At 37.9% G+C, this 26,777-nt stretch overlaps 1 protein-coding gene across 1 annotated transcript in view; it reads left to right on the forward strand.

Moving 5' to 3' along the window:
* The window catches only part of plxna3 (plexin A3), a 158,384-nt gene that overhangs the window by 60,345 nt on the left and 71,262 nt on the right, over positions 1-26,777 (forward strand). The window contains exons 4-7 of the mRNA XM_084138594.1: positions 4,100-4,240; positions 10,576-10,676; positions 25,877-26,000; positions 26,215-26,371. Of these exons, the coding sequence (XP_083994720.1) occupies positions 4,100-4,240; positions 10,576-10,676; positions 25,877-26,000; positions 26,215-26,371 (523 nt within the window). The remainder of the gene's footprint in view (positions 1-4,099; positions 4,241-10,575; positions 10,677-25,876; positions 26,001-26,214; positions 26,372-26,777) is intronic.

Raw genomic sequence — 26,777 nt, forward strand, 5'->3', positions numbered from 1 at the left:
CATGTTTTTTCTGTTTTTCTAAATAGATTTTTATGTACTCACTGTATTTTATTTGCAGTTCTTTGTTACTTATAACCAGATCTATGTGGTCTATCAAGATGTAAACATTATATTTTTTGAATTGATTATTGTTTATGAATTGTAGAGAATTACTCGAGCCTCTGGTTGTCTCTCATCCTTGCAGAAATTAGTTGTTTGAAGATGAAAAAGAACATCTTTTTGTACAGTTTGGTTTAGAAGAGGGGGAACAAATGAGAGCGAGAGAGAGAGAGAGAGATGGGAAATGAATCCAGCTCCACTTAAGAGCTTTATTCTCCCAGTCCTTGAAACCCCGGGCCTCACAAGGACTTTGAATCGATAAAAAACAAGCGCCCAAATGAGCAAAAAAACTACCCCCTTCTGTCATTTTCTCCTGCTATAGTAATTTCCCATTCTCTTTGCCCCCTTTGTGATCGATGAGGGAAAGATTGGGCTATGATCAAACCCGTCAGTCTTGCGCAGGGGCTCTGACTCCACGGCAGGTTAATTAATAGATGGATAGGCAGGCGCCGCTACCCTGGCATCATTTGAGCGGCGGAGAGACGGAGGGGGGAAGGTAATATTTATCTAAATTCCAATTACCCTCATCTGAGCTGTTTGATGTTGTCGCGGGGTCAGCTCTCGGCAGGCTGAGCAAGCACTCTGCATTTCAAACACTCAAGTGCTCCGCGAGGACCCCCCGCCTAGGGGAAAAAAGGAGTACACATCTTAAGCGCGCCCTCCTGAAAGCCATTTAAGTTCACCATTTTTTTTAGGCATGCTGAAAGTGCACCTGATTACATGGCAGCGCTCACCCATTCTGAATGCTGCTGGTATTTTTGTAGACCATCGTCCCCATTCAGCGAGTGATAGATCTGTTGGATTTCAGTATCATTTTGGCTAACAGACCCCAGAACAATCAATGCTACGGCTGCTCGCTCTTCTAATCCAGTGTAAAAGTTTCTGCACTCTTCAATTTTCCACCCCTGCATTAGTGTTGGATGGATGAAAGCTGTAGTTAGGCATAGAGTGCTTGGCGTTTGGCATGAAGTTTGTTTAGTTTGTGGCAGATGATCATTTTTCCTCTTGAGGTTTAAAATAAGAGATCTTTAGCTGACTATGACATTACATCTAGTGATAGCAATCTTTTTGGTGACTTTTAAATTCATATTGTACTTCATGCTTTTTTAAAAACATTTTATTAATTCATTTTTTTTATCTTATCTTTCCAATATTTTTTTATAAATACATAAATACATTTGTCCTATATTATCTCCAATTGTCCTTCTTTGGAAAGACACCTAAATTTACCTTGAAAAAAGCTTTACAGAAAATACAGTTTTGTGAGAATCATCCTTCAGTCTAATCAAATGATGACAAAATAAACGCATTAAACAAGATAAATGATCTTTGCTTATTTTCACTATAAGTATGCGATTAATCGCACAAAAGTGTGCAATTAATCACGATTAATCGCACAAAAGTGTGCAATTAATCGCAATTAAAAAAATATATCTGTTGACAGCCATAATATATAGGTATATACATTTATAAGTGTTATTTATTTCATATTGATTGACCATTAATTAAAATGCATTATATTTTTAGATTAGATTTAACATCGTAAGATTTTATGAAGTCTAATAAACAAATGAAATGCTGACAGATGCTGCTAGAATATTATCTCAGCATCTGGATTTGATTCACACAGAGAAACCCACAGATGGTTTGACCAACGTAGCTGTTCCATAAACGAAGCTCAAGTCTCTGCTTTCTGTCAGATTGTCAGCGTATTTTAAGTCGCCCATACCAGACAGTGAGCAGCCAGTGTTGTTTAAACCAGTCCTAAATTTGGGCCATGTTGTGCTTTTTCTATTCCATAAATGTGAACCTGTTTGACTTTAACATTAACATTTAGGAAAAAAGTGTTGTTTTTTGTCCTTTCAATGGGGTTAAATGTTTTTTTGGGGCCCCACTGACTTTCAAAATATCTTCTTTTGTAAGTCATATAGGTTGATATGAGGGTGAGTAAATGATGTCTGAATTTGTATTTTTGGGTGAACTGTCCCTTTAAGTGTATTTGAGTTTATAAAAATTGTGAACGATACACGCCGTCATTCCTGTTTTTGCAGTGAAGTGCTTTGGATTCTGCCTCGCGGATTGATCCGATTCAACAGGGGCATCGCAAATGCAGACGATTGGCATTAAAGCGATTCGTTTAAACGACGCAGAGTGAGGGAACTTTGTATCCAAAGGCTGCGAAATGCGACACTACAGCTGGTGGCGCATGAATTGACGAATCGCAGGCCGAGTCCGTCATGTTTCTAGGCCTTCTGTCCTGCTGCCCGGGGAGACGTGGGCTCTGACTTGGCCGGCAGTATGTGACACCCAATATGGCAGCCTTCGACTAATTGATGCCACCTTGTCAACCCTAATTACTGCAACTGCTGCATGAGGAGGCAGCTAATTAACAGACTAACGATGTTTGTCACTTCAGACCGACCCAGATATTTAGGAGACGGCCCAAGACCGCTGCCAGTGCATCTGCTTCGGGTGTTTTTTTCTGCCTCGCACCTTCTTTTCGTCAATTTGATCTCTCTGCCGTATCCCAAATGGCATTTCGTACCTTTTCTGTGAGAATTTAGTTTACTTACAGCCTCATTTCAATCTCCTATCACATTGCCGTCAGAATTGATTAGGACAGAGGCGCGCGCTGACGTTTCGCGGGTGCCCTGAGCGGGTAGGGAAATAGGTGAGCTCTCTGACTTTAAATGCGGTTGTCAGGCGCTCTGTGTTTTTTTCCCTTCAGTCGTCACTTCAAAGATGTTTTGAATTTGACACATTTAGAGCTTGCTTTTTACCCAGCAAGCTCAACTACACTAATTATCAGTGTGAGGAAACAGAGTTGCCGCTAATGATGAGGCAGCGGGGGGTTCGAGTGTGTGTGTGTGTGTGTGTGTGTTGTTAAAATGTAATTGATTTTTATCGCACATCTGATCAGATGCTGTAATCTCGCTTCGCTCCCGGCCTGCGTTCGCTCGAAGTTCTGCGTTCGTTTTCTAGGTCAGCCGGAGGATTCTGCATTCATGAGGAAAATTATAATACTGCGTGTGTCAGTAATAATCGGAGATGTGCAAGTAATGACATGCCGCCAACCTGAAACACTGAGCAGTAAAATCACAGTAAAATACCTGGAATTTAAAGTGCACCTATGATGCTTTTTCGGATATTATTTTTCATGTAGTGTGTAATATAGCTGTTTGTGAATGGAAATGGTATTACATTCACAAACATTATACATTAATTCTTACTGCACAAACCTACGTTTTCAACACATTTGCATAATGTCATCCAATGGTCTTCATTGGCTGATCGCAAACATCTATTTTAACCCGGCCTAAAACACTGTAGTTGTTGCTGAGCCCTGTAAGAGTTTGGTTTGTGTTGTCGACATGTCGAGTAGATACTGTTTTCTGCATTGTGAAAGTCCACTTTGCACGCACTTCCAAAGGATGAGGACTCGCATACGGTAAAGCTGTACGGTAAAACTGTGTATCAGTGCTGAGGAAGCATCTGGAGCTGAAATTCAGATATGGTAATGACCGTTTCTTTTTGACACACGCTGTAAGCAGTAGACCAATCACAAACACAGACTGGGGAATCTGACCAATCAGAGCAGAGTAGGCTCTTGGATAGGAGGGGTTTAGAGAGACCGAATCCTTTATCAAACAGGTTTCTGACACTGTGAGAAAAGAGGTGATGCTGCAGTGTATATTATGAATAAAAATTAGTCTTTTTTTTTTTTTTACCTTGGATGCATTTAAACCTATTGTAGAAGACCTTCAAAACAAAATTAAGAGCCTTTAATATAACATAATAGGAGCACTTTAAAGTGAAATGACATGAAAACACAGTTTTAGTATGGAATGTTGTTATGTGTTGATGAAAGATTACAATTAAAGACTTTTCTTTAGGTACTCTGCACTGTGCACAATAAGACCTGGAATGTGTATTACGAAAGTAAAGAAGTTCCAGTTTAAATCTATGTTGAGTTAAACTCAAACTTTGGTTTTGTTTTCAGATTCGAGTGGATGGAATACCTCCGCCTACTGAGAACGCTCTGCTGTACGAAACCGTCACCGTCGTGGAGGGAAGCCCGATTCTACGCGACATGGTGTTCAGTCCAGATTATCAGTTCATCTATCTGCTGAGTGAGAAGCAGGTGAGATTAATTTGTGAACGATTCTGAATGTGAACGATTCTTATAAGATGAGGCGACTAGTTCCAGGACAGACTGTCTCTCAAAATAAAAAAATTAGGTTGAGATTGAATATTTAAAAATATCAGCCAAAACAGATGATCATTTAAAAAATGTATACTACCATTTAAACTTTTTTTTATTTATTTTTAATTTTTTTTAAATATTACTTTTATTCAGCAAGGATGCATTAAATTGATCAAAATGTCAGTAAAGACATTTATAATGCTACAAAAAAAATCTGTTCTTTTGAACTTTCTATTCATCAAAGAATCCTGAAAAAAAGTATGATGGTTTCTACAACTGTTTTCAACATTGATAATAATAATAAATGTTTCTTGAGCATCAAATAATCATATTAGAATGATTTCTGAAGGATCATGTGACACTGAAGACTGGAGTAATGATGCTGAAAATTCAGCTTTGATCACAGGAATAAATTACAGTTTAACCCTCTGGTTCTGTTCGCATGTCGGTCAAAAATGATATAATGTTTTTTTATTTCAATGAAATGATTGTACTATATTTGAGTTCGATAATATTTGTTATTTAATATTCAGCATTTTTAGGGGATTTTATGGTACTAAAATATATTTATGCAGTACTATAATCTATTTATTCACTTTTTGAGCATGGACCTGAAAATCAATTTTCCAACTATTTATTAAAATAAATATTTAATGCTTTGGAGCACAGACATCAGTTTAGTCTCTTTTTTTTACTCTAAAACTGTGAGAAAATCAAAGCCATGAATTTAAACCAACTTTGTTCCAAATTTGAGGTTGATATCTCAAAAAATGAGCTTTCAGTAAGATTTTGTTTGGTCGCAGTACCAAACGTTTCCACTAGATGAAATTCAACTCCCATTCATTTCCAATGGAGTCATTTTTTTTTCCAGCAAACAATGCAAGTTTGACTATTTTTTCAGGACCATTTAACCTTTTCGAATCATGTCCATGATTTTTTGTGTGTGTGTGTGTATTCACACAGCAAGTGCCAAAACCAGTACCAAGTTTCATACCATTCTGATGAAGTAAAAAACTAAAATGTTTTGGTCAAAAATGACCGAACAGCATCAGAGGGTTCAAATATATTCAAATAGAAAGTTATTTAAAGTTGTAATAATATTTCACAATTACCACCCCAAAAAAGACCCCAAACTTTTGAACGGTAGTGTATACTGATGTGTTCACCAATATATTGTGCATGATTTATTAATCATCTCTTTGAGGTTTAAAAGTTTAACAGAGACTAGTGAATGAAAAGAATTAATAAAAAAATAAGATACAAAATAGTTCACATGATCAGTGTTGCTCATTTACATCAGACTGGTGACACGTGTAGTGTAGAATCTGAAATATTTCTTTAAGTAATAATGTCTCATAATGCTTTTTTTCTTCTTCAAAATCCTAAAGGTTTAAATGTAAATTTGGGTCCCAGATTTTCCATCTGGTCTCGGACTTTTCTGTATGTCACTATTGTTCTTCATTTTTATCACTTTGCGTTCGCTGTTAATTTATTTCTTAAAGTAAAAACCTTTGTGGCGAGGACAGAATAAAGGCACGTTTGTGAGGAGGGTGTGTGCGCGCACTGCTTTTGTCTTAAGACCCGAACCGAAATCTCAGATATGTTGTTTTAACATCTGCGAGACGGGAAAACAGAATATGAAACGCCGGTTCACGACTGTGAATGGAAGCCCCAGCTGCTTGGCCCTAATAAGAAATAGTGGGGAAGTATTTCCATCCAGAGCCGAGCGGAATAACAGCCCTTCCCATAATGCTCCATTATACAGCCGGAGGAGAGGAAGGATACATCGAAGTTCCTCAGCAGCTGAACAGACGTACAGTACAGCTGTAGCTCTTTCTTCATTTTCTTCTTTTTCTCTCCTCAGCCTCTCTTTTCAATGCTCATTTCTTCTTCTTGCAAAAAGAAATTTGTTGTCTTTGTGCATTTTTTGAAAGACCCCATTTTTTTTGTGTGTGTTTCCTTGAGAAAGACTTAGTTGAAGTGACGCACTGAAAACATAACTGTCTTTGAGAGCTCGGCGAAGCTTCAGCATAGGGATATTTTTAAATCCTTATCAGTGCGATTCAGAAAAATAACATGATAAAATATGCCGTGCTTCAGGCATCGTGAAGCGGTGTAGGCAGGAATTAGCCATGCAGAGAGCGGTATTAATTTCACCAGCGTTACGCTTGAGCAGCTCAATGATGTGTGCGATGACATCATAAGGGCCCAATAGGTAACGTTAACTAACTAACATTAAGCAATGCATTTGTAACAGTATTTATTAATCTCTGTTAATGTTAGATTATAAAAATACAACTATTCATTGCTGAGGTCCATTAAATAATATTACCAGACACAACTCTTGATTTTAATAATGTATTAGTAAATGTTGAACTTTTTAAAACTTGAACAAATTTTTATGTATAGGATTTATTGTTTTATGAATGTCCCAGACTGTCAATCTTAAACTGACAATCTATAAATATTAATTAATTATTAATACAACTTTTAAAGCTATCATTATCAAAATAAAGTGTGAAATAATATTTATTGTGTGAAAATTGTGTATTTAATATATATATATATATATATATATATATATATATATATATATATATAAATAAATATAAATAAATAAAACACATACACGTTATTAAAAATGACACGAAAAAAAGAGAAAACAATTATAAATTGTATTTTGCCTTATTTCCAGTTTATTTTATTTATTTATTTATTTATTTCATGCAAATAGTGTGACAACAGAAAAAAATACATAATAATAATAACTTATACACTTATGCTTGAAATGGAGTGGGGAGAAGTAAAACTTACAAGCTGTACTTTGGTCAACTGTTGCAAAAATATGGAAATATTTAATATTGTGCATTTTTATGAATAATAAATGATAATACTACTATTAGTAGTAGTAGTAGTAGTAATTATTATTATTATTCAGTCATTTAAATAAAATGTCATTTCCACCTCTAACAAAATGCATCATTTGAAATGTGGTGGAAATGACGTTTTGACATGTAATCCTTTGACGTGCATGATCTACAGAATAATATACAGAGCCACTGCAAAAACAGAAGTTCAAAGACACAATTCTAAAGATGTCTGTGAGCTCGTTTCTCTGGTGCAAAGGTCTATAGTTCAAGAAACATCCATATGCATTAGCACAAGACATCAGCTGGAGTTCAGGTGGAGCTCCGTTCAGCTTCGTTCTGGATGGTTCCCAGAGTTTCAGGGAGGCACTGTAAACACGAGTGTGGAACTAGATTAATAGTGTCTCCCTCTTTCACCGTCACACTCCCACAAAAGACTCACTCGTGTGTTAAAGCTCCGCCGTTGAACTCCAGACATCGATGTTTGTGTTAAGAACTGAAGGGATGTTCTTCACGTTAAAGCTTCGGATGGCCCTGCATTGATTGATCAGGCCTCGTGCTGATTAAAAGCTTTTCTTTATGCTGAGATCATGAACGGATAGATCAGGTGTATTAATCTGAAAACACTGGGCTTTACTTGAAGAGATTGAGCATTCATGACTTACTCCAAATGCTCGTTTCTCATCGCGTGGAGTCAAACGATGCTACTTATGAGAGGGAAAAGCAGATATCAGCTAAAAACAGGTTTGTTTTTAATTCACACATAACTCCTGTTCCTCTATGCAGCAAATGCATTTTGGTCAACATGAAATCAAAGTTGATCCTAGTTACTTCACTCTTAAAGTAGAGGTTGATTCTTGGCATCGTGGTTCAATGAAGAACCTTCAACATCCATGGAATTGCACAAAAGGTTCTTTATATTTGAATGTAGTTTGTACCTGTTCTTGGAGTTGTAATCCGATCACTTTTAATAATGGCTAATGACGTCACTGAATATCTCATTCCACGAGGAACATTACTCCACCAATCAGAATATGCGTGTAGATACACAATGCTCTGTGCACTTCATGAATTAAGAAATGTGAATGAATTGCAGAGAGTCAATAATTCATAGCCTACACTGACCGCTGGAGTCTCTGGATTTGAATATTTCATTTGCAGCAGGTACACAGTTAGGTGAGAGAGCATATTTGCTCACCAAATGGCCCGCCGCCACTCCGAGCCCTCCGATGTGTGTCAGTAAAAGGTCTGTGAATGCCAAGTTTTCAGAGCGGTGTCATTATTTACCATCCTGCTCTCCGAATTGCACTGGTAATGCAGCCATTTCATTGGAGAGAAAGAGATATGAAGCCTTTCATTTATCTAACATTGTACTCATCCATCAAACACTGACAGTCCAAACTGCGGCGTTCCTGACAGAATATACTGAGCATGCACAAAAATCAATTTCATGTGTGTATATAACACACACACACACACATAAATTATAATATATTTTAAATTAATACTTTTATTCAGGAAGAATGCACTAATCTGATCAAAAGTGTCGTAAAGACATTTTTAATGTCACAAAACATTTGCATTTCAAATAAATGCTGTTCTTTTGAAGTTTCTATTAGTCACAAGTCTAAAAATAGAATGATTTCCGAAGGGTCATGTGACACTGAAGACTGCGGAGTAGTATATTGTGTGTGTATATGCGTGTGCATGTATCTTTTTTTTAAATGATTTTTCTAAATGATTACTAAATTATTTCCAGGTTGATATTTCTTTTTTGAATATGTGATATGGAATAATATTGTGGTGGAATAAATTAACATGGGCCAACAGACTACACCTCAACCACCCGTCCTGACGCAACACACACACACACGTGCACACACACAGGCAGAGCTGAAGAGCCATCAGCTACTCTGTACTTGAAAGCCGAGCCGTGTCCCTTTTGGGTGGGTGTGTTTTTTCCGCGGCTCTTGTTTTTATCACTCAAAACTCTAATCTTGCCAGCGATCAAAGGCGATTACAACTCCATGGAATGAGCATTTTTAGAGCTTCTAAAAGCGGTTTTCAAAAACAACTGCTTTTGGGTTCGTGCTTTTTTTTCTGCGCCTTAAGTAAGCCAATCATTGGGACTGCGACAGCCCACACCAACTTTGATCCACAAACCGCTCTTTAAGATTTAATATATTCATGTTATTTCAGTCCTAGACCTCCCACTCTCTCCAACTCTCATCATCATTTATATAAGCTGCTGTTTTTGGGGAGCAGGGATGCACTGATTCATTTCTCTAATACGCTTGTCCTGCTTGTCGAGGGTGTTTCTCCCGTGCGAATCTTTGCGTATGCAGCACTTCTATGACCGTCCCCTGGACATGCCGCTCTTTTATGAGTTTCCCCTGTGCTGTTTTATAATATTTTCTTTCCTCTGCATGAGTTGACCGTGCTGATGCTCTGCCGTTCGGCTGCATTACAACCTCTCCGCTCTCCTGTTCTGTAAGGAAAAGCTTGAATGTTTGAGGGTTTACAAACAGCTGAACTTGTTTGCGTGGTTCAGATGAATGACGAGAGGTTTGAATGAAGGCATGTGTTGAGAACTGCTGAAACTACTGTGCTCTAGGGATGCAGGAGGCTCAGATTGGGCCTGTGGGGGTTATAGCCAATGCCAGGGCATGGGTCACATGACACAGACCGCTAAACCTGATTGGTTGGCTGTTAAATAGAAATATGACGGCACCAGGCACAGTAAAATCATACTCAAGGCATCAATTTAGGCCAATAGGATCTGTGTATGTATGCATGAAATGTTTCATTTTATTTAATATATTTGTTTTATGTATTAAAATGTGAATTATTATTATTATTATTATTGTATATATTAATGTAAATAAGAAATTGATTTAATTTTCCAGTTCTGTTTTGTTATTTAATGTTTTTTGTCCTAAATTGACATCTTATGAACTATTTTATAAATGAATAAAGAGCCTTCATTATTGGTTAAACATATCACTTATCTTAGTGATATATGTCTAGTATTAGATATTTTATGCATTCTAATATATATAGAATATATCCCAAAAATATATAGACATATTAATGCATCAAGCACTGTGAAATCATTGATTGAGATTGATTTAATGTTCCAGTTCTCTTTGTTATTTAAAACCTTTGGTCCCAAATTGACATCTTATGAACTATTAAAAAAATTAATAAATAACATTTCATAAAAATATGTAATGATTTATTATTAATATCACCCATTTCAGTGATATCTGTCTGGAATTAGGTATTTTATGCATTCTATTCCCAAAAATAAAAGATTTTGAAGTTTCCACGTCAGTGAGTGTAAGTGATTTGTGTCTGTGATGAGTGTGATGGTAATGTGAGTGTAATGCTTCTGGTGTGTTACAGGTGAGTCGTCTGCCTGTGGAGAGCTGTTCTCAGTACAGCAGCTGTAAGACATGTCTGGGCTCAGGAGACCCTCACTGCGGCTGGTGTGTCCTACATAACAAGTAAGTCATTGTCATTCCTGTTACAGTACATAGACTACAACAGTTCATCTGTGCACTCAAATATGCTTAATATGGGTGTCTTGATTGACAAAAAATACTAATAGCATTACTTGATGTTTAAGAGACGCTTCGGTAACGCTTTACAATAAGGTTTTATTAGCTAACATGGTCTTAAGCCGGGCTCAGACTACAGGAGTTTTTAAAACCGGGTTGCATCACGCATATAAGGAGAATCTTCACACATATTCTTCTTTCAAATCTCAAACCTGCACACACTACAAGATTTGAAAATCGTGACGCATTACACACAAGATATGATTATCATGCCAGCTTTGGCAAAAAATCAGGCACAAAAATCAGTAAATCAGGCACAGCATTTATTAACCTTAGTTAATGTTAATTTCAGCATTTAACATTAACTAATGTTAACAAATGAGATCTTATTGTTAAGTGTTACCAACATTTCTAAAAAATATCTGTTGTGGATTCGCTTGATACGCAGTTTTCTGTCCTGTGCTGATATAGTTCCTCTTGAAACAGAAAGTTTGGGGTTGATATAATGAAGTGGGTTTCCCTTTTTTTAGCCAGTAGGCTTTTAGTTTTGTCACCACCGTGAACTATGATTTCCTGCTGTTTGGTTGGTCGGTTGCTGTGGACTGACATTCTCATACGAGAGAGCTTTTGATTGGACGATAATCAATATAGTGCAGTTCATTTTCCTAAAAGTTTTTGAAAGAAGTCTTTTATGCTTGAAAAGGCTGAATTTTTTTAATAAAAATAAAAAACAGTAATATTGTGAAATATTATTACAGTTTAAAAATAACTGTTTTCTATTTGATTATAATTTAAAATGTAATTTATTCCTGTGATGCAAAGCTGAATTCTGAATCAGGATCATTACTCCAGTCTTCAGTGTCACATCAATCAATAGATTTCTGCCCAATGAATATTTCTTATTATCAATGTTGACAACATTTGTTTTGCTTAATATTTTTGGTGGAAAACTAGATTCTTTTTTTTTTTTTCAGAAGAACATTATTTGAAATAGAAATCTTTTGTAACATTTTAAATGTTACTTTTAATGCCCTGGATAAAAGTAGTAATTTCCTTAAAAATAATATTACTGACCTCAAACATTAGATTGACAGTGTATATAAGCTAATTTTGTGTATTTCAAAAGTCCTTTTGAGTGTTTTAAGATGCAAACAATAATGACTAAAAACCATAACTGTAGTGATATTTTAGCAGCTTCAAACATTGCTCATTCAATCAGATTGTGCATCGCACCTATACATTTTATAATTGTGCGTTTTTGAAGTAGAATTACAGCATTAAAATATTTTCACAGTCATTATGCGTTCATTACAAACGTGTCTGTACTCAATCACCTTCCGCTCGGGATTCACTTATGAACTCTTTAGGACACCTCGGGAATTCTGGAGCCCAGCCAGCCAATCAGAGCGCAGCGTAGCTGGTGGCTGCCATTTCAACTACCTCATGCAGGACTTGGCAGGTGACAGGCCTTCCCACATGTTCGCTAGTCTTTTTTTCCCTCCCGTCATTTCTGTGTTTTACCTCCGGTTGATCCCCAGGCAGCAGCTGGTCATGGGGGCCGGTTACTGCCGTCAGGAAGTGTCTGGCTATTGCTGGCTTACCTCCTATCTGCTGTCATCAGGGCTTTCTGCTGAACTCCCGTCAGAGAGTGGGCTGCATTCAGTCAGAGCCGGGGGAGAAAGAGCATGTGTGATCGGTGAACATGCTCTTTAATTTATGGAGTGTTTGCTGGAAGGAGAAGGGAAAGATTTCGACATAAGTGTGTGTGCGCGGACAGGTCGAGATCGCGCCACGGGGGCGTTGAGGCCTCAGGGTACGGGTTGTCGTCGGAAGATTCGACAGAAACGAAAAACGTTTTCTTTTCATCTGTGAAATCTGTACAGCGGGAGCCAAGTCAAGACAACTTTATAGCGCTTTATACAAAATAGATTGTTTCAAAGCAGATTCTGAGTGATAAACAGGAAAAAAACAGAGTCAGTGATGCAAACTTCATTAATACGAGACAAATCCAAGCTTCACAGAAGACAATAGTGTCCTTGTTCACCTCAAGTCGGTTCAGTGTTGATTCAGTTCAGTTCAATAACTGTCTAAAATTCATTAATTATGAAACGAGTTCATTTTAGCTAAAAGCAGCTCTACAGAAGACAGTGCTGTTATTCAGCTGAAGTCAGTTCAGTGCTGATTCAGTTCAATAACCATGTTGCAAAATTCATCAATTATGAAACAAAATCGATCCAGCTAAATTCAGTTCAACTTTTGTTCTCATCTCAGTGTCAAATCGATATTACTGAATATTATAGCTCTTTTCACACTGTACTTAAACCTGAGTTTAGTGCTGAAGAATCTCTTTTTTGAAGAGACTGTTTCCTCCTTACCTTTTTAGACCTAGACCATACTTTTATAGGTAGGCAGCCATCTTTAGAATTTTGTCTTTGAACTTCCGTTTTTGCGGTAGCTTTGTATATTTCTATGACATCACCGTCTAAGAGTAATTAGCTGGTGAAGTGGATTTACTTATTGTAGAGTTAATGAAAGTTATCATGAGCATTGTAAAGTTTGAAGTGGATGTCATAACAAATGTCAGAGAAGATTTTAAAACGAGCGGTTCATTCATAAATCCGTAAGGTCTTACCTTCATGTTGTGGATATACAAACCGGAAGACAGAACACAATGAGTGTGGTGCTGAAAAGGGGCGGGGCTACATAAGGTTTAAATTTAGTACAGTAGTACATTCGATAATGTATAATATGAGGATGTTTTTAAAATAAACGTGGTGCACTGTAGTTGTCCAATTAATGACACGGACACCGCAAATAAGGACGGTAAGTCAGGGCTTAAGAATGTACAGTGTGAAACATCAGCTTATGAATACCCAGGATTAATTGTTAACCCCTGGTAAATTATGAGCAGTGTGAAACGTGAAGCAAGATAACCCAGGATTCTGTTTACCCGGGGCTTACAATGACCCAGGGTTGATTATTTCAAGTGTGAAAAGCCCTTATGTGTCTTTTAAACCCCATCTAAGCCAAAGGCGACAGTGGCAAGGAGCCCAAACTCCATCAGTTACCGCGTTCGGTTCCAAAAATCGGATCCAGAGTCAGCAGTCGTAGCATTTCCATGCTTTTGACAGCGGCTATAGATGCAGATAAAATTATCCAGAGGTGATAAAGCGCTTTGTTCTGCCTTCCTAGACCATTGTCGAGTTAAACGCGTCAGAGAGAAAAAAAAACTCCCATCCGTTCTATTTTCCACCGTCGCCATACCTTCACTGAGATAAAAATCTTTAATTAAGATGTAAATCTGGGATTGATGGAATAATTAGTGCAAGCCTTTACTGCACCCATTGGAAAATGACATTTGTTTGCATATTAATGGCATATCCCCAGACTTTACATGACCTTGTGACAGTCGCTGCGCAGTGCAATTAGCAGCAGATCAAGCAAAGCGGGTGATTTAATGGCCGACGTGTTGGTCGCGCACAAACTCTGTTTCTGAGCAACATAGAGCCTGACCTTTGACCTCAGCCAGCTCGTCACCTGCCCGGCCTCTCTGTATTCCTGCTTGGATGACAGATGTGTGAATGAAAAGATATGATACATAGGCGTCTGACAATACATTGTCAGGTCACACGCTTTCTGGCTCTCTGACTGGTGCGACTTTGCAGGCTCGATGGAAACTCTTTGCTTTGACAGTGAAAAGACGACCTTGAGACTCGCCGGCACACGGGTTTCTCCGCCGCTCAGGGCTGTCGAGTCTGTTTTATTAAAGTACCGCTTGGAGTGTTGCAGTATATTAACTCAGGTTGCATGGTGATTGTTTAACTCCCACTGGTTAAATATAAAATAAAAAAAAGTGACATTGGAAAGAGTTCCAGTTTTAGCATAATATAATAAAACAATGACGTATAACTCATAGATGGATTGTGAACTACTGCATTAGCAGGATAATTAGCAGTACAGAGATGGAGGGTCATACTAGCAAGGTTTCTATCAAAAATAATTGAGCTTTCTTTGAGATCTCAGACACCAGAGTGCTTTGTTGATTATTAAAACCATTGCTTTATTGCATTGAATTCTTAGGTAATTATTGTGGCTTTTTGGTATCTGAATTGGAACAGATTGTGTATTGGTAATATTCAGTCAGCTAAATTTGTACATTTTCTGAAGAAAGGGAGAGATGCCACCACCTTAACAAACTGCACAATTTGAGGTATCCTTCATTAGGTTTAATACTTAAGGTTAGGGATTTGAATGAACGACTCTGTGCCAATTCTTTTCAGTGAATCAAAAGCATCACCAGCACCTGTAAATTCAATAACAGTCCTGCAATGTCGCTGAATAGAGGAATGTACATGTGAGAACCTTTGATTCAATTCTATAAACTATAAAACTTTTCTCTCAAATTGCTTCAGTTGCACACATATATTTTGATTACATTTTTCGCACTTTGTAATGTCCAATTACAGGCAGTTTTATCAGGTTGAAACTCGGTTGAGAAGAATGAAATTGGATCTGGTGTCAGTGTACAGATGGATGAGGTTAGACAGACATATGGTTTTACATCACTGTTTTATAGGAGGAAAGTTTGAAGTGAGAAGAACAGACAATCCCATAATGCACTGCTCCTCGTGTACATGTGTGTGCGCCTGTGGGTTGACCTAGAGTTGTACATGTTTTGCTTTATTCTCTGATTTTGATGTATTCTCTTCCTCTCCAGCGGCACGGAAAGCAGAGAGGTGATCTTTGAGCGAGTGTCACGATTCATGGTTCATTTTTAAACCCCTTAGCGTATATTATTATTCTAGAACTATTACTGTAGCTCATACTTAGAGTTATGGACATGAATAATATCTCAAATTGTGCGGCTTGTTGACAATATCTGGTTTGAGCTATATATTGTTGTTGCTTTGGAAATTTAGAGAAAAAATGTTTTCTATCCCATTCTTTCATTCGCATCAGTTTCATTGTCTTTCTCTCGCGTCAATGACAGCCAACACGAAGAGCCTTCAAAAAATGACGCCCATCCCTCCCATCTCACCATAACATGATTTATAATTACTGGAACGGTTGCTCTTAACCTTTTGTGTTCGTTTATTTCAGTTTCGCAAATCCAGATAGCCTTTGTAGTGGGTGTCCTGTGGATCTATCGTCTTTTATCAGCACACATAATGCCGAATAATGACTGGCACACCCTGTGGTTTTGTTCACTGGTTATTATGTCCTTTTGTTGACAAGACAGTACCCTTCTCCATATAATTAATATTTGGACATGTGCACGTATCTCAATTTCTCCCATTGCGATGACGCAATTCTCAGCCTCATGTTTTCACTGTGATATTAAAGCTGGTCGAGCAGATGTTCAGCTTCTGACCTTTTTATCACAAAAACGAGTCTTTTTATTTTTTTTATTTTTTAGCAAACCTCATTTTGTGCCTCCTTGTGCCCTTTGATGTTTAAGTGATATTTGTCCTGAAATTGTTTTGTTTTTTTATAAATATGTTTTAAATATATTATGCTCAAATGTGCCAGAATGACATTCATCATAATAAATATTATTCTTTCTCTTGTAATATAATGTAATTCACAGTTTTATTTATTTATTAGAATAATTATATCCTATAACTATATAGGATACATATTTCATTCATATTTGCTATTTATATTTAATTTATATTTAATTATCCTAAATAATATTTACTATCCCTGTATGCTTATGATTAAGTATTGTATACAAAAATTATATATATATATATATATATATATATATATATGTATATATGTATATGTATATGTATAGTGTGTGTGTATGTGTATATTTTTTATAGATAAATATATATTTTAAATATATTATTATTAAAAACAAGGATATATACTGTGTATATATATGGATTGAGATGGATGATAGATAGATAGATAGATAGATAGATAGATAGATAGATAGATCGATAGATAGATAGATAGATAGATAGATAGATAGATAGATAGATAGACAGATTATACATTTTCATTTGAAAGATCATTTTCGAGTTAGTTTATCTGATATTTCAGGGTTCATCGACAGTTCAAACAGCTTATAAAGGCGTGTGGCCCAGTTTTGTTACACACATATGTAACCCCATGTTTCTGGGGCCTTTCATCGCGTCTTCCTCGTTTTGTTTGCCAGTAGCCGCTCTCCTCAGGGAAACGCGCCTCGCACCGTTGCCATGAGTGATGGCTTTCACGAACAGCCACTGCCAAATGCATACTCGTTTTTTTGGCTCGGGAGGGGAAGGGGGGGCGGCTCTGACCTGCATCTTATTCTTCTCGTTGTTGTCGTGGCTTTGTATTCAATTCCCCAAGAGCTCTTTAGCCTCTAGCCACCGACATGGCCGAGCCAAAGGGAGAGAGTGGAAGAAGGGGGCATGGGGGATAAAAACACCAAAGTGTACCTCTGGAAATGGTTTGTGTCCATGGCAACGAGGGGAAGCTGGAAGATGGATTCGCAGTGTAATTCAAATCAGACCCATTTGGTGGAGTTTGTATTGTATTACTGTTCCTGCGGAGGGGCTCTTGTGGATTCTAGAAAATTAGTAGTACCGTGTCGGGTAGAAAGGACTGTGGTTAAAAGCTTCAGCAGGTCTATTATTGTTCGCCCAGGCTAGTCGCATTCGCTCGACTGATGTGATGGATCCGTCATAGGTTTAGTTGGGTTGCTATGTTTGTTAAGAGCAAACAGGTCTCCGTAGACGCTGTTAGCGGCTCTCAACAGTGTCTCTCAGTGTTCATTAATGTTCTATTCATGGTTCGGTCTTTGTAAGATTGCACATTTACTGGTTCACCTCACTGACGGCTCTATGTGTATAAACAGCTAGCACACTACTGGAAACTTGTGCTAATTGTGCTCGAGGACTGGATGCTTCTAGCCTGATAGCACACATATGTCATTAAGACATTCATTCATCTGGAACATGTTTTCAAGCATCTTCTCCCTTGCAAAAAATACCATGCCATTCAACACCCAACACCCGTAATGTATGTGAATCCGGTGGTTTTAAGATGTTTTTCAAATGTTTTTACACAAATGCATGTATACATATACAGTACAAGATTTGGAAAATGAAACTGAAACACTGGCCAATATAGAGACAGAGCGCAACGCGTCATAATCTGAAGACCACGCCCACCGGGGGGGAAACAATCCAACCGTCTCTGTTGACTTTGCATTGCGAGAGGCTGCCTCCTTGTCATTTATGACTTATAACAAAAGACAGAAAAATGCCTAAAAGCTGCTGTGACAAGGTGTACAGCAAACAAGCTAAAAAAAAACAAAAATAAGTTTTTATAATCTGTCGACCCAAAAAACGAACGTTTAAGGACACAAAAGTGGGTACAGGCTGGAACGAATGGGTAAATTGGGATCCTGACACTCAGTATGCACTAAAAAATGCAGTAAACATTTTGTCACTGGTAAGTCAAATATCCAAATGTCAGTTTTATATATTATATTTTTGTAAGCTAAGCTATACTGTCGCCGATTACGTTCCCTGCTCCAGTGGACGTAGTTCTCAGAGTAATATGACACCTTGCGCTTTGTTTCAATTGCCTGTATCCACTTTTGTGTCCTTAAATGCTAGTTTTTTGGGGGTCGACAGATTATAAAAACTTATTTCTGGGTTTTTTTAGCTTGTTTGCTGTACACCTTGTCACACAGCAGCTTTTAGGCATTTTTCTGTCTTGCCTCTCGCAATGCAAAGTTAACGGAGACGGTGTTGGCGTGGCCTAAATAGGCTCTGTCTCTATAGAGGTTTCACATCTATATATGCGTGGCCAATCTTCACTGATTTTACTTTCCATCAATAAGAGCAGAGTGTGAAAGTTGATTTAGCAGAGCAAAAGCACAGCTGTACATAAAATATTGTAGTCTACACAACACAATGGGAGACATATCAGAGGTATGTGCGCATCTCGCTGGCTCATCTGTGACCAGGACAGCAAGTCTTTGTGGTGTATCAGGAGCTGTAGTATCCATGGTAGTGTTGGCATACCACCACGTAGGACGAACCACATTCAACAGGAGTAACTGTCAACACAAGAGGAAGCTGAAAGGGATGTCCAGGCAGGTACTAACCCGGATTGTATCTAAAAAGCTTAAAACCCTAGCTGCCCATCTCACTGAATATTTAAATGCGCACCTCAGCTTTCCTGTTTCCACCTAAACTATTCGTCAGGAGCTTCATAGGGTCAATATTAATGTTAGGGCTGCCATAGCCAAACCTTTGGTCACTCTGCCAATGCCAAATGGCAGTTTCATTGGTGCCAACAGTGCAAATCATGGGCTGTGGACAATGTGAAACATGTTTTGCTCTCTGATGTGTCCACTTTCACTGTCTTTCCCACATCTGTGGGAGTTACGGTGTGGAGAAGCCCCAAAGAGGCGTAACATCTGGACTGTTGCTGCCCAGAGTAGATCAGTGATGGTTTGGGCTGCAATATCATGGCATTCCCAACTGTGCTTGATGGGCGTCACTGCCAAAGACTACCGAACCATTCTGGAGGACCATGTGCACCCAATGGTTCGACTTTGTACCCTGAAGCTGGTGCCGTGTATCAGCATGATAATGCACCAATACACACAGCAGGACTGGTGACAGAATGGTATTATGAACATGAAAGTGAAGTTGAACATCTCCCGTGGCCTGCACAGTCACCAGATCTGAATGTTATTGAGCCACTTAAGAGTGTTTTGGAGGAGTGAGTCAGGAAATGTCACATAGTGACATTTAAAACCGTTTTTATACATTCAAATACGTTTTATATGTTCATTTTATTAAAGGGATACTTCACCTCTGGGAAGATGAATGTGTATTTAAAATAGGTCATTTATGTAGAAGAAATGTGAAGAAATTTTTTAATTTGGAGCTTTCTAGACTGAGAAAAGCCAGAAAATGTATTTTTGGCTTATGTGGATGAAAGACAACAACTCCCAGAATGCACTTGCTTCACTGCCCTAGGAGGCCACGCCTACCGGTAAGACAGCGCAGTTGAAAACAAGGTTAGGCTACCCTATGAGGCTACCAGTGAGTCTCCGTGACGAGTCTGCCTGGGATTTTGGGATCGCCCAAAATGTCCGGGATTCGGCTTTTGCGTTCTACAGTCGCCATTCATTCATCATGTTTACTGTGGCGAGCAGGACGAGGCTGACGGCCGCGGGAGAACGGCGCGAGGCCGGTGGCGTCATTACTGAGACGCGCCGGTCTCGCAACGGAGGTGCAGGAATTTTCTTAGCAATGTTTAAAACGCACATCAACCGATCACTTGATTAGCGTTCATGTAAACACTACATTCAGACTCACCGGTCGGAATGAATTCAGTTAGATTGAAACAAGAGGTGTGCATGTAAACAATGAATGGCAACCGCAGAAAGCAAAAGCCGAATCCCGGACATTTTGAACGATCTCGCCCGCCGGACAAGTCCGGGAAAAGGAGGATATAACCCCTACTTACTCAGCTTTCTCCAACTATTCAGCTTTCTCCACAGAACAAGAGCCTGCTAGCTTAGCTTCCAAAGAAAGACGGCTGACTGTGTGTACATTCTGTGAGTGAGATCCCACCCTCTATGGGCGGGCTGAAAACATGCGGAACAACGCCTCCTACTGGCTGTAGTCTTTAGGCTCTGGCCAGAAAATCCTCCGATGACGCAAAATGACGATTTTTGCGTCATCGGAGGATTTTTTCCAGACAAAAAATACATAAATCTCTCCTCTCAGAGGGATATGAGGGTGGAAAGCATGGTAATTCGAAAATACTACAGGTTTTCTACTAATACAAAGCTTAATGCTAAATCCTGAAGTAACCCTTTAAAGTACTTGTCTATATGTTCAAAACACTTATCTAATATGTACGTTTTAATTTAAATCTCATTTTCTATTTTTTTTTATTCATCTGCGTTTAAAATTCTACAATTTTATAACATTATTTACAATTTACTGTATGATTCCATTTTTTTAAAGGCTATTTATCAGTCGTTTGTACTGTAGAAAGTGACGTCACTTCAGTCTGTGCTTCTGCTTTAGTCCAGCATGCTTCTGAAAGATTGAAACCAAGTGGGGAAAGTCAAGTGAAAGAAAACCATTGTTTAAATCGCTGATGACTAATGTCTGCAAACCGTAAAGGTCGTGTTCCAGACAGACTTCCCGAAAGGCACCCAGAAAAACTGTTGTCTTGTCAATAAGCCCTCACTCAAACAGGTGGACGGGTCTCCTATTGTTCCTCTCACTAATCAAAGTCAAAGAGACAATTGACCCAGACTCTCCGAGCACTTAGTCCTTTACGTATATCAATTAATGCACTTCATCGATTTTTCCTCGCCCTGTCTTTCACCCCTCACTCGATCTTAACAACCTGTCCACCCAGTCATCTTAGAGCGTCGCTATCGGAGTTCTCCATCATGAAAGGCCACTGGAGTTTTCAAGGTTTTCATCCTGTTTCTGCCCTAGTTCTTCATTTACAGAGGGTTCAGTGTGACCTTAGAGATAATAAAGCAATATTACTTGGACTGGAATGATAGGAGACCAGTGGAAAACATCCTGGAATTATCATCATAAAAAGGACACCGAATATGGAAGCGTAATAGATTTCTTAGAAAATTGGAATAGCTAAGCTGGTACTCAGAGAGTGGAGATCTCAGCTGGGGGGAAATGAGTCAGTTCAAATGGAATCAGTTGCACTACCACTCCTCAAGCTCAGATGGAGAGATGAGGGAAATGAAGGGAGCTTGGAAGGTTAAAGTCTCAGTTCAACTAAAAATACTCTCCCTCATGTCATTGCAAACCCATATGATTTTCTGTCTTCTGCGCAAGTACCAGATATTTTGAAGAGCCTTCAAGCAGCTGGTTTCCATACAGGAAAAGCATAAATGACAAAAAAGCATTTTAAAAGCTCTATTAAAGTAGCCCGTATGACTCACGGAATATATTCCAAGTATTTTGAAGTAAAACAATAGCTTTGTGTGATTAACAGACCAGATGGGGCAAGTTGCATAAACTTAGCCACTATGTTAAGACTATGTCTTAAGAGCTAGTTTGGAAGAGGTAATCAGTCTTTCTTTTCCAATTCAGATTAGACTGCTCTACCTTCTTGTGTAACTGCCTTAAAGTTAGTTTTGAAGAAAAGAAACTTTTAAGACTAATCTAAGCAGTTTATGCAACCAGCCATAGATCTCAATAGCTCTTAATTTGCATTTACTTGTTGCTGAATGAATCCTGTGAATCATGTTGGATATGTTTGCTAAATGAATGAATGTGAAATGTCATTTATGCGTGCACATATTCAGATTTGGTGTGTCAGGATGCATTGCGCCAGGCTTGACGTCAATGACGGCAAATGCCACATGCCCTCTAGTTTAAATATGTGCATGTACAAATGAGATTTTCAGTGAAAAACAACAGAGGTCTTATATGACTTCATAAGATTTGAGGTTTTATAGTGCTTTTTTGGGGGCTTTTCCATGCCATCATTGAATGGAAAAGAGCAGCTCAGAGATTTATTTATATTGTAATATCTTATTTTGTGTTAGTAAATGTAAATAAGTATTTATACAGTATTAATAATTAAAATGTATGTGCCTTTTTAAGTAAAACGAAAATGAAATCATACGAAATGTCATTCCTGCATGCACATATTCAAACTCTGTGTGATGTCAATGATATCAAAATTCATTGGTTTCCACATTTTCTAATTTAAATATGGTTATGTGCAAATGCAATTTTAAGTGAAAAACGCCATATATGGACCATGTATTTATTATGCAAGAGATTGATGCAAAATGAACAAATGTATATAAAATAAAAATGAGAAATTAGATAAATATAAAAAGAAATCAACCTGAGCATTATTAAATGATAACAATATACATTTTTGGGTGATCTATTCCTTGGCTAGGAATAACCTTCCTAAGGTTTCAATCCCGAGTATGCGCTTGAGCAAAAACACTTTTGTCCCTGTAACGTGTCCCCTAAGTCACATCAAACAAAAGAGTCCACTAAATGAATGCTTGCTTACACCGAGCATTGTTTCACTGTATGCTTCCTGTCATGGGCGATTTACAGCCCTCGTTGAGTTCCTGTCCCAGATTCCGCTTGCTGCACATGCTGCGCGTTGAGAGGGATCAATACGGTCTTCAAGGAAACATTCCGGATGTCTCGCGACGACGAATCGTTGTTTTGTTGTCACCTGGGTATTTGTGTCCTGGGAGCCACCTTAGGACCACCCTACCTGGAAAAGGTGTCGATGTATCATAAATCGCATTAGTTCCAGGTCACCAGGAAGACAAGTGCAGTTTAATTGGACAAAAACTCATTTCACGAACGTAGGAAAGGGAGGAGAAAAAGTGAAAGCAAAAAGTGGCAGGAAGGCCTTTAAGGTGCATGTACCGAGAGATATCCTTTTCTATCTTTTTAATTAAGACTGCTCCCATTTCTTTTTACTTTCCTTAGACATATGGGTATAATTAAGGGAAAACAAATCATTACTGCTGTGTGCATTGCTGGTGAATAATGGCTTTGTCAGTATCGACTGCGCTTGCTTCATTTCCCAGACAGACAGGTGCGCTGGAGGTAAAAATGCGGCTTTTTGCTTTTGCTGATGGAAAATAATGCCATCTTAGACATCGTGATGAATTAGATACCTGGGCTTCTGGCAAATATTTAGCTCCCCCCCCCCCCCATGTCTTGTTTTGAGGTGTTTGATGCAATCCGGGCGGCCGAGCTTTTACAGGCTTGTTCTCTATCTCTCCTCCGTGTGCCTTTTTCATTAGAGTATCTCTGGAGCAGCCTCAAAATTAAAGCGCATTTAATTTACTGAGCCTCGATATGCATCATCAGCTTATACTGTACTTCTCGCTGCTGACATATAACTGTAATCAACAATAGCCGCGTTTAGGGCTGAAGTCGCTAAAATATGACTTGGTTTTCGGTGAGGATCACATATTTTAATGCGCCGTGTCACGAATGGTGGCACAAACATTGTTAAAATAGATGATCTGGGTCGGGTTATGATGAGGCTTTGTGTACATTAGCATAACTCTTTGCGGTTTAACACAAGCATGGGCGACTTTTAACTCCACTTAACACGTCTAACGAACATGCCAGTTTTATGAATGTTACAATATCTGGCAGCTTCCCTGCAGATGTACTTATGAGGAAACCAGGCCAGCTCACTCCCACGGACGCTCGGCGGCAAAAACAAATGAGAGCGCATAGGAGGAGTGTGTGCACCAGAGGCGTAGCAGTCGCTGGAACCGTCTCTGATACGCTTACAAATTACTGTGCTTGTCTCTTTCGCTTTTAGGAGGTAATCAATACCCTTAATGTATCCTCTTCACTTTTCTTTTGAAAAAAATGTCTAAAATCTTATATCACTGTAAGAGTAGTTTTGGTAACACTTTACATTAAGGTTCAAATCATTATTATTCAGATGCATTTGGTATAATTAACTTGCAATGAACATCATTTTGTACAGCATTTATTATTCTAGTTTAATGTTAATTTATATAATTTTTCTAATACATTTTCAATTGTGTTAATGTAAACATAAATTAATGGGTATATATGTGTGTGTGTATGTATGTGTATATATATATATATATATATATATATATATATATATATATATATATATATATATATATATATATATATATACACACACACACACACACACACACACACACACACACACACACACACACACACACACACACACACACACACACACACACACACACACACACTCTCTCACTCTCTCTCTCACACACACACATAGTGTTACATTCAACACAAAAGTTACATTGAATATTTATATACACTATTTATTTTATTATATATTATTTACCATTGTTCATTAATTCATTTGTTTATAATATGTTGACATAATCTTACAAATGTATTAATTAACTATAATTATGTTTTATGTATGCATTTAATATGTATAATGTATTAATAATTTAAATATAACTATGAAGTAATAAATAGTGATTAACATTAACCCAAATTAATAAATGTATTTTAAAATATTTGGGTAGCACTTTACAATAAGGTTCCATTTATTCATATGCTAACCCTAACAATGAAAAATAATTCTAAAGCATTTTTAAAAAAAACTTACTTAATGTTAATTTCAGCATTTACTATTAAATTATTAAAATCAATTTAACAAAATCATTATCAAATTATTTAATAGACCTGAGCTGACATGAACTAACTATGAACAGTTGTACTTTCATTAAGTAACGTTAACAAAGATTAATAAACACTGTAACAAATTATTTGCTTGTTAGTTAATCATACTCAATGCATAAACTAATGGAACCTTATTGTAAAGTGTTACCAAATATTGTTCATTTGGTAATTTGATATCTAATGCATCAGCTACTATTAATGAACCGAACCTTGATGTAAAGTGTTACTGTAATTTTATATTGTAGAAACTGAGTATATCAATATATATGGTTATTTTTATTGTGATTCCAATTAAAATGTCTCAAATATCTCTACACCTGGGTAATTAAATATTTTACAATTTGCTATTTTGTTTTCAAATTTTGTTTTATTTTTATTTTGAACTAAAAGATCAGATAGTTTCAAATGAATTATTGTATAGTTAAAAACAGTATAAAAAGTATGGTTCTGACTCTCAGTTTTGATTGGATGAGCAACATTCGAAGCTGATTAAATTCTATATTAATGCAGCTGTATTCATTCTATAATGTTGCGACATTGCTTTGCAACCGCAAATTAAGTTTTACCGCATTGTTTACCTCCTTACTCCATGTTTGTGTCACTATCATGTGTAAATAATGAACAGCAGCCCTGACCACACAGATACAAATCCACACATGTGTGTTTTCCTCCATATCGGCAGAATCAGAATCATTTTGTAGTGTTGATCCATTTTTTGGGACTGTGGGTATCTGTGGATATTTGACATGCATTGGTCTGAGTGGACAGGGAAAAGGAAAATCATGCTCACTGAAGCTTGAACGAGACGGGCCGCTGCTCTCTGCAAACGCCTCATATCAAGCGAGCGCCGCCAACTGCAGGCCATTGTGCAGGCCGGGATGTTTCGGATTACTCATCCGTTTGTTTGTTTGTGTGTTTGTTTATTTCCAGGTGCTCCAGAAAGGAAGCCTGTGAGAAGTGGACCGAGCCGCTTCACTTCAGTACGGAGCTGAAACAGTGTGTTGACATCACTGTCACTCCTGATAACATGTCCGTGACCTCCGCTTCGACACAGGTGATTGAATTTTATATGCTACTCCAGAAGCATAAAATCACTCCAGTATAGCGCCGTAACTGTCTTCATAATGCATTTTTATCATGGACACTCACAACGGCGTCCTTTACGAGTATTGCTTTTACACGCAATGCTGTTTTCACGCATTTTAAGTAAGCTGGTCATGTGATCATCTTGCATATCTGACTGGAGATTGTGTGTGTTTGTGTTTCAGCTGAGTGTGAAGGTAGCTAACGTCCCGGACCTCTCAGTTGGGGTGACATGTGTGTTTGAGGAGCTAACAGAAAGTCCTGGAGAAGTTCTGGACAAAGGACAAATCAACTGCATGTCCCCGTCCCTGCGGGATGTCCCATATGTCACCCAGGGATACGGTAAGAGACATGATGTGCCATTCAAAATGCATTTGACATCCGTAATGTGATTGTGTTTTGATATGTGATTTGAAATAATGTAGAATGAGACTTGATTGAATCATAAAAAGCTGAAATTTTATTGGTTATTTTTCTCTGCCCATGTTGTGTTAGTTGTATCAGCTAAAAGATTTCCAGTGCAACATCAACTACTGAAATTCCACTCTTCCTCTACTTTTCCAGGGTTGAACCATCATCTATAGTAACTAAGAGTCTTAGAAAGGGTAATACAATGTTTAATTTGATGGAAAACGAGGCTGAAGGACAGATGCATAATTCATTCAGCAAGTTGCATTAATGTCCTACACCACGTCTAATTTACGAAACTCATATTTTCACTGTTTTAGTCCACTAGAAATGTGTGAGA

Source organism: Abramis brama (genome assembly GCF_963993115.1).
Source record: "Abramis brama genome assembly, chromosome: 16".
In the NCBI taxonomy this organism is placed as follows: domain Eukaryota; kingdom Metazoa; phylum Chordata; class Actinopteri; order Cypriniformes; family Leuciscidae; genus Abramis; species Abramis brama.